The following is a 15933-nucleotide window of genomic DNA, read 5'->3' on the forward strand; positions in this document are numbered from 1 at the left end:
TTAAAAGCATTGTAGTAATTTTTTTATTGAAATAATCAAGGGCAGGAAATCACACAATTGATACAAATGATTTCAAAGGCGAAGCAAAGTCCTAAACATTGGATCTAAATGTGTTTATTAAAAGTAGTCGCACACTGTGGGAAAAAAGACATAAACTGTGAGGTAACTTTGTGAAGTTAGTACAAAAATACAATAAAAATTTTAAAATAATAATAATAATAATAAAAAAAATCAGAAATCACTACTCGAGAAGTTATTAGAAGTACCCAGAAGAGAACATCAAATCTATTTAAAATTTGTGAATATGTATATTAGAATAAGTGGGGGTTTTTTTTGTCATTAGAGCTCAAACAGAGAAAGAACTGTCTTTCCAGTTAGGATAAGCTTGAAAGTTTTGATAATTAAAAATTACATTAATTAAGTCAAATCCTAACTCTAGCAACATTGGTGAAGATCATTGTTAGGATCCAAGTGAACCTTAAAACTAGGTTTTAATGGTAGAGTGTTTTCCCGTAAGCATCCTGAACGTACCATCACTGCAGTGTAATTATTCTAAAAAACATGGAGAATTCCTTGAAAGCTGCATGCCTTTTAAAGATCACCTAGTACTGACTAAAATCATGTTGTTGTTTCTCTTGTTAGTCTTTTTGTAGTTTGCGTAATCAGATTTGATCAAGTTAAGTGTATTCATATGGTGCTTTAATTTAATTCTTAATTCTTATGTAGTTAGTGATAAGTGAATAAATACACCTGCATTTTAGATTGCCTTTGTGCTACATTACTGTTGTTGGTACATAGTACAATTATTTTATTGCTAAATCTCCTTCAAATACCAAGGCTCCTAACTTTACAAGGTTTCTGAAAGATGAATAAATTTGGGAGCTTTGCAGTCCTGCAGACTTTAAATCTAGCCTTCACAGGGCACTATAAAATGTACACCCTTATTTTTCTAACCTTGGTTAGAGAACAAACCAACATCCTTCCCATAAGAAGGCATGGTGGCCTCACAATTCAGTTAAGAAATAAAACTGGCCAGTCAAGTATTTGGCAGGACTCTCTCTCACATTTTTAGAGGGAACACAGAGTAACCGTTAGCAGCTATAAATAAATGACTTGAGAGCACCAGCTACATAGATGGCATCGGAACCACAGTTCTTTTCCAGCTAATAATGTTGAAAAATCTAAGATTTGAAAAAAAAAAAGACAATATTTTCACATCTAAGCCTATCTTCTAGCTAATGTTTCTTTTTTAAACTTCACAATTGTGTCTTTTCCAGAAGCAGGGCCTAATTTTCAAGACGTTCAGGCTCAACAAATCTGTTTTTGGTATAAGAGAGCAGCAGGAATGAAAACTGAGACGTTGCTTTGGTTCCCATGATCAGTACACAGAGAAACAATTTAAGATAGAGGGCAGTACAGGTGGGTGATTCAACATCTGAGAAAACAGGTCTGTGTACAAAGATATTTTGGATATGCCAGGTGGCTCAGATCTCATGCCAAAGACTGCGGGACAGACTTCAGCTCACTCTGTGCTGGGCTGTGGGGCGTTCCCAGGACCACAGCCGCAACTGCGGTTCACCTCAATTGGGGAGATGACGATGGTGCCGGTTTCATCCATGTAGACAATATTCAGTGTTTCCTGCACGGTGGGCTGGCAGCATGGCAAAGGATCCTGAATGCACAAAGAGATCTAAAGTCAGTCTATATAGCACACTATAGGACCCTATAAATAATAAACATTTAAATGAAATATAAATTATAACTTGATTATATAAACATGTATGGTGTGCTAAAAAAAATCGTCCTACTTTTGCTTTGGAAATTTCAAAGCAAATCATTTTAAAATCATTTAGCCTAAACACACAGCAGATATTAAATTATTTTATAATCTTGTGTTTCCCAAACACTTTTTTTATCAAACAGGTACATGCAGGGTTACAACCAGAAGGAATGTCTTGCAGTACATTTATTACTTTAGGAAGTAAAGAAATGAATTGCTCTTGACGATTCCTACCTGTGAGCTGGCATCTTGGACACCGGAGGAGGATGAGGGACATTGCACGGTGCCCTCTGCAGGGTTGCACAGGGCACACTGAACAAAGGTCAGGCTCAAAGGATGGATCACCCAGCTGTCCCAGCTAAGGTCTGAAAGGTTACAAAATATAATTATTACAATTAAATAACATTTAAAAAAACAGTCTTGAGTACATTCTAATTTTTAGTCTTCATTCAGTACCTTTCATGGAGATCTCGGAGGCTACAGAGCAACACTTCAGGCCTGTTCTGTTTCCACTGTCATGCGATACAGAGTAATCAGTGGCTGCTGGAGAAAGAGGGACATTGTCAGCGTTGGGTACAAACTACTGTCACATGGGATTAGATCTGACCACCTGGAGTTGATTCTTTGTAATATAAATTTCACGTACGTGCCGTCTTTTTTGCAGCTTGAGGAATGAAGCCGATTGTTCTCTGCCACTGCTCACGGATGCTATCTATCCCACCAGCAGGCAGCTGTGGCTCAGCCTGCAGGTTGAGAGCCCTAAGGAGACCCTTCCTGACCGACTGCAATGACTCGTCCTTGCACCTGAATATTAAAAACAACATGTTAAAAATGATCAACTAAGGCTTTGATTAGAATTTGTTTTATTTTATTTCATTGCTTAAGTGAACTTATGCAATAAATGAAACAAAATAGCACTGCGAAGATGATTGAAAGAGGAGTGGTGCGGTATTTTATGATAAAGGGTTGATGCTTGAAAAGAAAATGTTTGCAAAAATGTAAAAAGAAGTTACCCTGAGTCACATATAAAGTTTATTATTCATTTATGGTAAATGCTTACACAATGTTTCACATCACAGAAAGACTAATAGAAGATTATATTCTACATGCACAGAAGAATATAAAGACTTAAATCATATTTTCTATAACTGACCTTTGATGAGACAATGAAGAAATAGCAGGGACTGTAGGCTCCTCATTGGATGGATGCAAGACAAACGCAGTCGTCTTCGAAAAACCAAGAAGTGCCATCATGCCAATGAATGCAAAAGACATGCTGGGATGTGGAGTGAGGCTAAGGCTGGTTCCAAAAGAATAAAGATGGCAGTTCTTCACAGACGTCTTCTTGGACGAGGTGTGGAGACGAGGATGCTGCGCAAGGTACTGTTACACGGGGTCTGGGAACCTGAGCTTTTATTTTCATTCAAGACAGTGTGGCCTTGAGATATTTAACATTGTTGTCTTGTCCCAACTCTGTGTGAAAAAGTGCAAGGAGGACGGTCCGACAGAGGAAGACTAGTAGACTCAAGACAAACACACCAGCAGGAAAGGTGGGAAGAAGACAAAATTAACAGAGCCACACGTGTTGCAGTATGCACTTGAAAGTACAACAGTGTCACAGGACAGAGCTGTGACTGTTCCAGTCGAGCGACTTAATATTATATCAGCTCCTGGAGTCACATTTACAGGTGATGCTTTTTTGATGTTTTGGAGTTCGTTCTGCCAAAATTTGTGTAATTACCATACACTGTCTTGCAAAAGTATTCACACATTTTGAGCATTTTTATTTTTTAATTAATTTATTTTTTTACATATATTCAGGTTCCAAACACAAACGTCAATCTATTTCAATAAGATTTTACGTTACATCCAAAGCAAAGTACCACAAACATGAGTATAAGATGATAAGCATCCTTAGAGCATGATGCTGACTTCATGTGCTTGGGGTGATGTACTACATGTACACTTACTTACATATACAGCTCTGGGAAAAATTAAGAGATCACTTAAAATTATCAGTTCCTCTGATTGAACTTTTTATAAGTATATGTTTGAGTAAAATGAACATTGTTCTTTTATTCTATGAACTACTGACAACATGTCCCAGAAATTCTAATCATAAATTTTGTATTTAGTTGCAGAAAATGAGAAATGGTCAAAAAAATGAGAAACGATGCAGTGCTTTCAGACTTCAAATAATGCAAAGAAAACAAGTTCACATTAACTTAGACACAATAGTACCAATGTTTTCACTCAGGAAGAGTTCAGAAGTCAATATTTGGAGGAATAACTGCAAAGTTTTCAATGGGGTTCAGAGCAGTGGTCTCTTAATTTTTTCCAGAGCTGTATATATGGGCGTGTTTGTGTCTGGCCTTGTATTTGGTACATTGTGGGTACTAACTGCTCCTTATGGGGCCCCATAAGAAGAAGTGCTGTTATAGGGTTAGGGATTATGTGACTTGAGTTTAGATTAGATTTAGGTTGATGGTAACGGTAATTATAAGGGTAAGTATCGGGGTTAGACTATAGAAATGAATGAACAATGAATGTAAGTCAATGTAAAGAGAAATACATACTATTAGTGTGTGTGTGTAGGTGCATGCGTGTATGTGTGTGATGAAAAAAAGATTGAATAAAGATACAGATAAAAAAAATGTAGCTCGGGTTTTCTATTGTGAACATATATTTATGCAAGGAGTTAAAGATTGCTCCTGAGCTTTTGGTTTAATTTGTTAGTTGAACTTTGACATGTACAGAGTAGTGAAAGATAATTACCCATTGCTACTGAGGAAAAGAATACCTGGAGTCTGTTTAGTTTAGGTAAGAGTGGTCATAGTTGTGAAATTTGAGGTTGATTTGTTTAAGGAGCATTAGAAGCTAAACCTCCCTTCTGAATCTCCTTCCAGTTATTTGAGCTTTGCAGCATTTTTTTCGTGAGTCAGAAAGGCATAATTGTATATTAGCCTAAGTTATCTGTACCTCCTGATTGATTATTAACTCTGAATGTTAGCTGTATTTTAACAATAACTTACTGAACTTACATCTATGTGTGATTTTTTTTTTAGCCAATAGCAAATATGCGAAATCATGTTAATTTGCTTATGTTTCTGATAAAAATAAATGATTCAAAATCACTCAATAGGGGCAATATTTTGTATTTTCCAGGCACATGGTGCCATTTAGAGCACAATTAAGTTGTTATAAAAATTCTATATTTCAAATGGAACTTAAAAGAAATTTCAGTTCACAATTGGATGCTGTGATTTTTGATTAACAATACAGAAAACATATTTTTATTTATATTTTTTTTAATGGAAAGAAAAAAACAGCGACCATTCAGGAAGCACAACAGCTTTATTTCATTTCTTATTTTCCAGTTTGAGATCCACCCCGGTGTGCTGATGATGGCTCCTAGCCACACCACTTGAACAAGCTCGAGCTTGTGTTATCTCGGAGTTTAACCGGGGTCAAACTTGTGCAAGACTTGGATGTTAGACACGCAAGAGGTTACAGAGGCTAAGGGGCAGCTGTGCCACCCTGAGCGGGGGTGTCTGCAGGTGCACCTCTGTGTGAATGTACAACCAGATCCCTTGTATATGTTTGGGTTAAACCAAAAATATCAAATAATCTTGTGATGGATTCAATCTAGATTTAAAATATGTTAAGAATTGCACAAAACTGTAGACCATGACATCTGCATATGGTTAATTATCTGCTTTTATGCATCTCTCATTTCTTGGCTTGAAATCACAGTGAGCTGCCTCACATGATAAACACAACAACATCGTTATTCCTCTGCAGTCATTTATCAAGGACACGGTAAAAATGCAACAAACAAATCCGAAAAATTGCTGCAGGTGATGTTATCTAGAAATGTAGAAAAAAAAAAAGAAAAAAAAAAGACGTCTCGGGGTTAAGAGTTGCAGCACACAGTAGCGCTTTGTCCTTAGGTTCCCTCAAATAAGATCCCCTTGCCAAAAACGAAGCACAAGTAAAAACTTTCTCATGAGGCCCAAAATGGGGCATTTCTCAGGTGCACTTGATATCAAACCATATTTCACCAGAGAGCCAGAGGAATGTCTGCTACAAGCAGAAACAAGACAGAAGAAACCATGAGAGGAATTTTAAGTGCCGACCACGATCAGAATGTTGCGTGTTAGATTTGGACCTGGAGAAATAAAACCAGTGGGAGCTTTGTAGCAGTTAACACTTGTGTATCACAGTGCTATACCGTGTTTATACCCTATAAATGTACACATTTTGTGAGGTTAAACCAAATATTTGAAGAGTAGCATGCATTTGTAGTCAGGCGCTTTACTTTGACACCCCTAAACAAGATCCTGTCTTCAGAGTTATCAATTCATTAAACAGCTTGTTTTTAACCGAATCTTAAGCTATTCTATAGCAATCAGGCCATTAGACGTCCTGTTGCAGTTTGCCACAAACAATGAAGGAATACATAATCTGTACACTGTACATAATCCATCCCAACTCTAAGGGATGGTGGTGGCAGCTTTCTGCTTTGGGGATGCTTTGCAGGTTGCAAAAGCCTTGAGTTGGGCAGAAGAAGCTTGAACTTTGGAAAGAATAATGAGTAAAAGAGTAATTTTCCAGAGATGTATAGCTGATTGAGACATACCTCCAAATACTTACACATGTAACTGCAGCAAAAAGTGACCTTTTCTGATGTGGTCTATCAAATAAAATTCCAATAAAATCTATTAACGTCACATTGATGAGGACCCAAATGCAAATAGGACACCGGTAGACATGGGATGGAATATGGAATGATGGATTTAAACATTTTAAATCATAGTAGCTTATTAAAAGACACAAGAAAAATCAACAAAGGAACCACTGCAGAAACCTGCAAGGAGCAATTAAAGTGAGAGAACTTAAAAACTGTGGAGGTGTAAGTGTGACATGTAAATCAGGTGCGTACTGTCAGATTTGGGAACTGAGAACAAGAGACTAATGGCAAGACAGAAACATGGAATAGATAGAAGAACAGCAAACCCTGAGTAAACAGGGATAAATATAGAAAATATAGAAATAACTCAAAACGCAAGATTCAAAATACTTCTGTGTTTTGGATGAAGAAGAAAACTCTGTGATTGACAATTTAAGTATTAAAAAAAATTATTGGCATGCTCTTACTGCATATATTCTATGTAAATATAATTTTTTACAATGTATATTTTATATAACAATGTCAAAGCATTGATTTGATCAAGTTATTTCATTATTCAGTAAAGGTTGGGACAGTTGAGATGCATGTTATATGATCTGTTATCCATACAGCGCTGGAAAAAAATTAAGAGACCATTTAAAATGATCAGTTTATTTAATTTAACTTTTTATAGCTATATGTGTAAGTAAAGCCAATATTGTTTTTTTTGTTCTATGAAGCTCCTCCATGGGCTGCCACCTTATCGTGGTGGAGGGGTTTGAGTGTCCCAATGATCCTAGGAGCTATGCTGTCTGGGGCTTCATGCCCCTGGTAGGGTCACCCAAGGCAGACAGGTCCTAGGTGAGGGACCAGACAAAGAGCAGCCCAAAGACCCCAATGATGAAGGAAAACTTTGGACTTGGTGTTCCCTCGCCCGGACGCGGGTCACCGGGGCCCCACTCTGGAGCCAGGCCTGGAGGGGGGGCACGATGGCGAGCGTCTGGTGGCCGGGCTTTTACCCATGGAGCCCGGCCGGGCTCAGCCCGAAGAGGAAACATGGGCCCCCCCTCCCATGGGCCCACCACCCGTGGGAGGGGCCAAAGGGGTCGGGTGCAGTGTGGGATGGGTGGCAGCAGAGGGAGGGGACCCTGGCGGTCCGATCCTCGGTTGCAGAAACTGGCTCTTGGGACGTGGAATGTCACCTCTCTGGTGGGGAAGGAGCCGGAGCTAGTGCGTGAGGTCGAGAGGTTCCGGCTAGAAATAGTCGGTCTCACCTCGACGCACGGCTCTGGTTCTGGAACCAGTCTCCTTGAGAGGGGCTGGACATACTTCCACTCTGGAGTTGCCCAGGGTGAGAGGCGTCGGGCAGGAGTGGGCATACTTGTTGCTCCCCATCTCGGCGCCTGTACGTTGGGGTTTACCCCGGTGAACGAGAGGGTAGCATCCCTCCGCCTACGGGTGGGGGGACGGGTTCTGACTGTCGTTTGTGCTTACGGGCCGAACGACAGTTCAGATTACCCACCCTTTTTGGAGTCCTTAGAGGGGGTACTGGAGAGTGCTCCTCCTGGGGACTCCCTTGTTCTGCTGGGGGACTTCAACGCTCACGTGGGCAATGACAGTGAGACCTGGAGGGGCGTGGTTGGGAGGAACGGCCCGCCCGACCTGAACTCGAGCGGTGTTCTGTTGCTGGACTTCTGTGCTCGCCATGGATTGTCCATAACGAACACCATGTTCAAGCATAAGGGTGTCCATATGTGCACTTGGCACCAGGACACCCTAGGCCGCAGTTCGATGATCGACTTTGTCATCGTTTCATCGGATCTGCGGCCGTATGTCTTGGACACTCGGGTGAAGAGAGGTGCGGAGCTGTCCACTGACCACTACCTGGTGGTGAGTTGGCTCCGGTGGTGGGGGCGAAAGCCGGTCAGACCTGGCAGGCCCAAACGTGTTGTGAGGGTCTGCTGGGAACGTCTGGCGGAATCCCCTGTGAGACGGAGCTTTAACTCCCATCTCCGGCAAAACTTCGAACACGTCCCGGGGGAGGTGGGGGACATGGAGTCTGAGTGGACCGTGTTCCGTGCCTCCATTGTCGAGGCGGCCGATCGGAGCTGTGGCCGCAAGGTTGTCGGTGCCTGTCGCGGCGGCAACCCTCGAACCCGCTGGTGGACACCTTCGGTGAGGGATGCCGTCAGGCTGAAGAAGGAGTCCTATCGGGCCTTTTTGGCCTGTGGGACTCCGGAAGCAGCTGATGGGTACCGGCGGGCGAAGCGGCATGCGGCTCGGGCGGTTGCTGAGGCAAAAACCCGGGCGTGGGAGGAGTTTGGAGAGGCCATGGAGAAAGACTTCCGTACGGCTTCGAGGCGATTCTGGTCCACCATCCGGCGTCTCAGGGGGGGGAAGCGGTGCAGCACCAACACTGTTTATAGTGGGGATGGTGTGCTGCTGACCTCTACTCGGGACGTTGTGGGCCGGTGGGCAGAGTACTTCGAAGACCTCCTCAATCCCACCAACATGCCTTCCACTGAGGAAGCGGAGCCTGGGGACTCTGGGTTGGGCTCTCCAATCTCTGGGGACGAGGTCGCCGAGGTGGTTAAAAAGCTCCTCGGTGGCAGGGCCCCGGGGGTGGATGAGATCCGCCCGGAGTTCCTTAAGGCTCTGGATGTTGTAGGGTTGTGTTGGTTGACGCGACTCTGCAATGTCGCATGGACATCGGGGGCAGTTCCCCTGGATTGGCAGACTGGGGTGGTGGTCCCCCTGTTCAAAAAGGGGGACCGGAGGGTGTGCTCCAATTATAGAGGGGTCACACTCTTAAGCCTCCCTGGCAAGGTCTATTCAGGGGTCCTGGAGAGGAGGGTCCGTCGGATAGTCGAACCTCGGATTCAGGAAGAGCAGTGTGGTTTTCGTCCTGGTCGTGGAACGCTGGACCAGCTCTACACCCTCGGCAGGGTCCTGGAGGGTGCATGGGAGTTCGCCCAACCAGTCTACATGTGTTTTGTGGACCTGGAGAAGGCGTTCGACCGTGTCCCTCGGGGAGCCCTGTGGGGGGTTCTCCGGGAGTATGGGGTACCGGGCCCTTTGATACGGGCTGTCAGGTCCCTGTATGACCGGTGTCAGAGTCTGGTCCGCATTGCCGGCAGTAAGTCGGGCTCGTTTCCGGTGAGAGTTGGACTCCGCCAGGGCTGCCCTTTGTCACCGATTCTGTTCATCACTTTCATGGACAGAATTTCTAGGCGCAGCCAAGGTGTTGAGGGGATCCGATTTGGTGGCTTTAGGATCTCATCTGTGCTTTTTGCAGACGATGTGGTCCTTTTGGCTTCATCAGATCGTGATCTGCAGCTCTCGCTGGAGCGGTTCGCAGCCGAGTGTGACGCGGCCGGGATGAGGATCAGTGCCTCCAAATCCGAGGCCATGGTCTTGAGCCGGAAAAGGGTAGAGTGCCTTCTCTGGGTCAGGGGGGGTGTCCTGCCCCAAGTGGAGGAGTTTAAGTATCTCGGGATCTTGTTCACGAATGGGGGAAGAAGGGAGCGGGAGATCGACAGGCGGATTGGCGCAGCGTCTGCTGTCAAGCGGGCGCTGTACCGGTCCGTCGTGGTGAAGAGAGAGCTGAGCCAAAAAGCGAAGCTCTCGATTTACCGGTCGATCTACGTTCCCACCCTCATCTATGGTCATGAGCTTTGGGTCATGACCGAAAGAACGAGATCGCGGATACAAGCGGCCGAAATGGGTTTTCTCCGTAGGGTGGCTGGGCTCTCCCTTAGAGATAGGGTGAGAAGCTCAGTCATCCGGGAGGGACTCAGAGTAGAGCCGCTGCTCCTTCACATCGAGAGGAGCCAGTTGAGGTGGCTCGGGCATCTGGTCAGGATGCCTCCTAGACGCCTCCCTGGTGAGGTGTTCCGGGCACGTCCCACCGGGAGGAGGCCCCGGGGAAGACCCAGGACACGCTGGAGGGACTATGTCTCTCGGCTGGCCTGGGAACGCCTCGGGATTCCCCCGGAGGAGCTAGAAGAAGTGGCTGGGGAGAGGGAAGTCTGGGCCTCCCTTCTGAAGCTGCTACCCCCGCGACCCGACCTCGGATAAGCGGAAGAAGATGGATGGATGGATGGATGGATGTTCTATGAAGTACTGACAACATGTCTCTGAAATTTAGTATTCATTTGCAGAAAATGAGAACTGGTCAAAATAACAATTATGTTATGATTATGTGCTTTCAGACCTCAAATAGTGCAAAGAAAACAAGCTCATATTCATTTAGGAACAACAGTACTAATAAAGAGTTGGAATAACCATGAGGTTTTCAATGAGGTTCAGTGCAGAGGTCTTTTTTTCCCCCACAGCCGTATGTATTCAGTTTTTGATGTTTACTTTCAGTGAAATATTTTCAAGTTGCTATTTTGTCATTTGTACCCATCTAAAGAGATTAAATCCTTTAGCGAATGTGATATCGTTTACCTGTTTCATGGATTTGTACTATAAAACATTTGTGAGCTGCTCGACAAGTTTCAACAATTCTGCTGAGGGCTCAGTCACAGGTATCAATATGTCCCATTATCTGCAGGTCTGAACTTCTCTTAGCATTGGCATGACTATCATAATTGTATGACTGTTAACACGTACACACATACAAAAATACAAGTGATGTTTATTAAGATTTCTGTTAGCTGCAGTAGAACTACAGATATTCTTACTGTGGTCCAACAGAATTATACACTGCCTGGCCAAAAAAAAAGTCGCCACCAAAAAATGGTCACACTCTCTAATATTTTGTTGGACCGCCTTTAGCTTTGATTACAGCCCGCATTCGCTGTGGCATTGTTTCAATAAGCTTCTGCAGTGTCACAAGATTTATTTCCATCCAGTGTTGCATTAATCTTTCACCAAGATCTTGTATTGATGATGGGAGAGTCTGACCACTGCGCAAAGCCTTCTCCAGCACATCCCAAAGATTTTCAATGGGGTTAAGGTCTGGACTGTGTGGTGGCCAAACCATGTGTGAAAAAGATGTCTCATGCTCCCTGAACCACTCTTTCACAATGTGAGCCCGATGAATCCTGGCATTGTCATCTTGGAATATGCCCATTCCATTTGGGAAGACAAAATCCATTGATGGAATAACCTGGTCATTCAGTATATTCAGGTAGTCAGCTGACCTCATTCTTTGGGCACACAATGTTGCTGAACCTAGACCTGACCAACTGCAGCAACCCCAGATCATAGCACTGCCCCCACAGGCTTGTACAATAGGCACTAGGCATGATGGGTGCATCACTTCACCTGCCTCTCTTACCCTGATGCGCCCATCACTCTGGAACAGGGTAAATCTGGACTCATCAGACCACACGACCCTCTTCCATTCCTCCAGAGTCCAATCTTTATGCTCCCGAGCAAACTGAAGCCTTTTTTTCTGGTTAGCCTTACTGATTAGAGGTTTTCTTACGGCTACACAGCTGTTCAATCCCAACCCCTTGAGTTCCCTTCGCATTGTGCGTGTGGAAATGCTTTTGCGTTCACAATTAAACATACTCCTGAGTTCTGCTGTTGTTTTTCTTCGATTTGATTTGACCAAACGTTTAAGTAATCGCCGATCACGATCATTCAGGATTTTTTTCCGACCACATTTCTTCCTGGAAGACGATGGTTCCCCACCATCTTTCCAGTTTTTAATGATGCGTTGGACAGTTCTTAACCCAATTCTAGTAGTTTCTGCAATCTCCTTAGATGTTTTCTCTGCTTGATGCATGCCAATGATTTGACCCTTCTTAAACAGACTAACGTCTTTTCCACGACCACAGGATGTGTCTTTTGCCATGGTTGTTTAAGAAATGAGGAGTTACTCATTGCATCAGCTGGGGTTAAATAACTTGTTGCCAGCTGAAAGATAATCGCCTATGCAGTACTTATCCAATAGGAGGCTTGCACCTATTTGCTTAGTTAAATCCAGGTGGCGACTTTTTTTTTGGCCAGGCAGTGTATTTACATAAAAGAAAAAATTTATACACTTATGCAAAATTTATACACTTGAACAAAACAAAAATAGATTTTATTTGCACTTTCCATTTACACAACAAATTGCAATCATTATTTTCTACATTCTGTAATATTATACACATCACGTTTCAAACGTAGATATACAAATAGACACACATACATACACGTACACTGTATGTGTGTATGACCTGCATCTGTACACATACATACACATATACTAACCTATAATTATACAATGCCCCTGCACATCATACACACTACATATACAATCCTTACTTGGATACATATTGTTTTAGTAATATTTTTAGTAATGAGTTTGATATGTTTAGGTAGCAAATTCCATTCAGTCATACGTCTATACAAAACAGTGCATGTGATGGCGTTACTCCTTGTTTTAGGTGTGGTAACGTTTCCTACAATTGCATACTTTGTCACATATTTATGATTCTCTGCACTAAAGGAGGGGTTTTAAAATAACATAAAAGGCAATTTTAAGATGGATATGTTTCTAATAACAATAATCAGGGAGTACAGAAATCTGTCTGTTCAGTTTCTTGTGCATAGAGTGATAATAGTCCTGTCATCACACGTCAGTATCGTACGCAGAGCTCTGTTTTGCGTACATCATAATTTGTGTAACATGTCTCCAGTAGCATCTGATGTAATGTATATAGTTCATGGCAAATGAATAACACTACAAATAGGTATTTACTATTCCCATTCAGTACTTGCAAGTACTGAAGTTATTTTTCTTTTTCAAAATAGTTTCTCCTTTATTTGCTCAAGCTATGCCTGTTTGTGTATTTTGCACAGATTCAAAGCCATGTTTTGCAACAGCATTTTTAATAAAAAATATGTCAAGGAAACCCGATGCTTTACTTCCTGCCAGATCTATGCCTCCATAGTTCCTACCCTGCAGCATCTTTTGTTCAGCTCTTGAAAGGTACTAATTAAAGTTTATTTTATTTTTCACTTGCATAACTCCAATGTTCCCATATGTTGAGATGTCCGCCTCAAACTGTGACAGCTCGAGGGTGAGAATCCCCTAAGGTTGAAAAGTGATTCTACATGTATTAAATGGGAACAGGCTCCTGCAATAGTTATGCATGTTCTGAACTCGTCCAAGCAGTTATTTGCAGCGAGAGGAAACTGAGCTCAAATTCCAGCCGGGACCTTGATGCATTGAATTTATTTGTCTGTGGGCACAAGGGTGGTCTGTGTGCGTTTTTAAGTGCAAGTTGTTTGTCGAAACGTTTTTTTATTTTTATTTTATAAAAATAAAAACATACGGGATAATAAAATAAAAAAAAGTAATAGTGAAAAACTGCATTTTGCTACACATCAAACTTTTATTCTGAGTCCTCTCCTTGCCATGGGGTCCTTCTGGGCTCCATATTAGGTCTTTTCTCATTATATATTCTTCAAAGTGCATTTTTAAAAAGCATAAGATCGCCTTCTGTTTGCTGGTTTATTTAGACTTTATTTGCCTTTTCCAGTTAACAAAGACACATCTACTCAGACTTTGTTGGATTGTTTTAGAATGCATGTACATATATCAATGCACATAAACATCATTATCTTCACAAAATAGATTTTGCTTTAACAATCCAACCATGTAAACAAACATAAAGATACTATTGGCTCATTCAATTCTTCTTGCAAGCAATAGTTGGGTGACAAATTAGCTCAGTTGTCAAGCTAAGTTTTTTCACAATGCTTTAAGGTTATGGCCCACATTCCATTGCAAGACTTTAAGGCAGTAATTTATGCCTTAATTGCATCTTGTTCTGATCATTGTGGGTATTTGTAACCTGGTCTTGACCTGTAGTCACTTTGGCGTCTGAAAGATGTTCAAAATTCTGGAGTAAGCCTTCTGACGAGCAAAAACTAATGGTGATTATTTAAGGTAATGGCCCATGGCTGCTATTTTTGACTTAAATTCTTCATACAGTATGAAAAATGTATAGTATGTTTTTAGATTTTAGTAACTTTGATATGGCCAGTGCTGTTTCAAACCTTTTTCACATCCTGTCATGCTACAAACAGGAACGACCTAATCAGGTTAGTTTGTCGCAATTGTATGATATACCAACGTAAAGTTATGCACAACTGTGAAGTTGAAAGAAAATTATACAGCATGTTTTTTATTTTTTTATTTTTGCAACAACAAAAAAAAATGGTGTGAATTTCAGACACCCTGAGTTAGTACTTTGTATAACCCACTTGTGCTACAAGTGTTTCCAGCTGCATCTCTATCAGCGCTACACATTCAGAGAAATAAATTTTTCCCATCCTTCTTGGCAGAAAAGATAAAGCTCAGGCTGCACAGAGAAATCCTGTGAGCAGCAATGTTCAAACGGACTCTCATCTGGTTTTAGGCCTGACCCTTTCTAACACATGACTAGGTTTTGTAAACCATTCCATTGTAGCTCAGCTTGTATGGCTTTTGCAGCCTGTAGCATATTTTCTTCTGGGATTGGCCCATTCCATTTTCTCATCAACACAGACCAGTCCGTGCAGAAAGGTGTTCTTACATCCTGACGGATGAAGATGAAGTGTTTAGAGTGATGAGCAGCTTTTCTTATGCTCCACTCATTTCACCAATAAATTAGAATATTATTGAACAGTTTGTTTACACACATACATGTTTTGAAACGTTTATTTCTTTTAATGAGGATGTTTTTCTGCTTCCAACTCACAAAAACACAACACTCAGGTTTAGAATATTACATCAAATAAAAAACAGAGTGAAAAGTATGTTGAGAAACCGGCTTGAAGGGTTTTATTTTCAAATCGTACTATTAATATGACAAACAAGCAGAATGGGAATGCGTACTCTAATTTAATAAGATGTACTTGTTTTGTCTGCCAAAAAATTAAATCTGGCTTGACCACTCAGTCCAGGTGTTGTCAAGTGTCTGCAGTGCTCTCCAGTAAACAAAGTTCAAACAGGGACTTTTTGTGGCCTTCTTTCTATCAGCCAGATTTGTGGAATGCACAAATAACCATTCTGTCAAGATATTTCCCACCTGAGAAGTGGATCTCTGGAGCCAGAGTTACGACGGGAATCTATGAATCTTCTCAGCTCTCCTTGCCCGGTGGACGGATGCCCTCAGTCTGCAAAGGATTTGAATTGTGCCGTAGTGTTGTTATTTTAAAACGATAGATTGAACAGAGCTCTGCATCTCAATGCTTGAGATGTTGTTATATTACCTAAGTTTGCCTTAAATTCACAACTTTATGCCTGACCTGTCCTCTCTGTTCACAAGACTGGTTGACAGTGAATTATCCACAACTGTAAGCTCTGAAAAAAAATTAATTGCACAGAATATTTCTTTAGGGGCATCGTATTAAAGTGGGTCCAAGACAAAGGCACCCTACAATTATAATTTGTGAAATATCTTTAAAACAATTCACCACTTTCCTTCCACTTTACAATTGTTGCTCTACTTTGTGTTGCATATTACATAAAATCCAAATAAAATAAACTGTTTGTTGT

The 15933-nt window shown here is 41.9% G+C and overlaps 1 protein-coding gene across 2 annotated transcripts; it reads right to left on the reverse strand.

Annotated features, from left to right (window-relative positions):
* LOC116724003 (growth/differentiation factor 6-like) lies at positions 1-3190 on the reverse strand. Of its 2 annotated transcripts, none has more exons than XM_032569270.1 (5): positions 2934-3190; positions 2427-2584; positions 2237-2320; positions 2015-2145; positions 1-1672 (listed from the first exon to the last, which is right to left on the reverse strand). In XM_032569270.1, exons 1-5 carry the CDS (start codon positions 3053-3055, stop codon positions 1523-1525), a joined length of 645 nt encoding a protein of 214 aa, XP_032425161.1. In that variant the 5' UTR covers positions 3056-3190; the 3' UTR covers positions 1-1522. The 2 variants fall into 2 exon arrangements, with proteins under 2 accessions (XP_032425161.1, XP_032425160.1); XM_032569269.1 differs by having other exon boundaries at positions 2237-2323.
* Between the last annotated feature and the right edge of the window lie 12743 nt (positions 3191-15933).

This window comes from Xiphophorus hellerii, chromosome 8, assembly GCF_003331165.1.
Source record: "Xiphophorus hellerii strain 12219 chromosome 8, Xiphophorus_hellerii-4.1, whole genome shotgun sequence".
NCBI lineage: Eukaryota > Metazoa > Chordata > Actinopteri > Cyprinodontiformes > Poeciliidae > Xiphophorus > Xiphophorus hellerii.

Bases quoted from the DNA above. Each gene is read 5' to 3' on its own strand.
- LOC116724003 (XM_032569269.1), bottom strand. From the start codon at position 3,055: ATGTCTTTTGCATTCATTGGCATGATGGCACTTCTTGGTTTTTCGAAG. The intron at 2,585-2,933 runs GTCAGTTATAGA...TTTAATATTCAG, and splicing joins TCTTCATTGTCTCATCAAAG to GTGCAAGGACGAGTCATTGC. The intron at 2,146-2,236 runs GTACTGAATGAA...GTAACCTTTCAG, and splicing joins CTCCGAGATCTCCATGAAAG to ACCTTAGCTGGGACAGCTGG.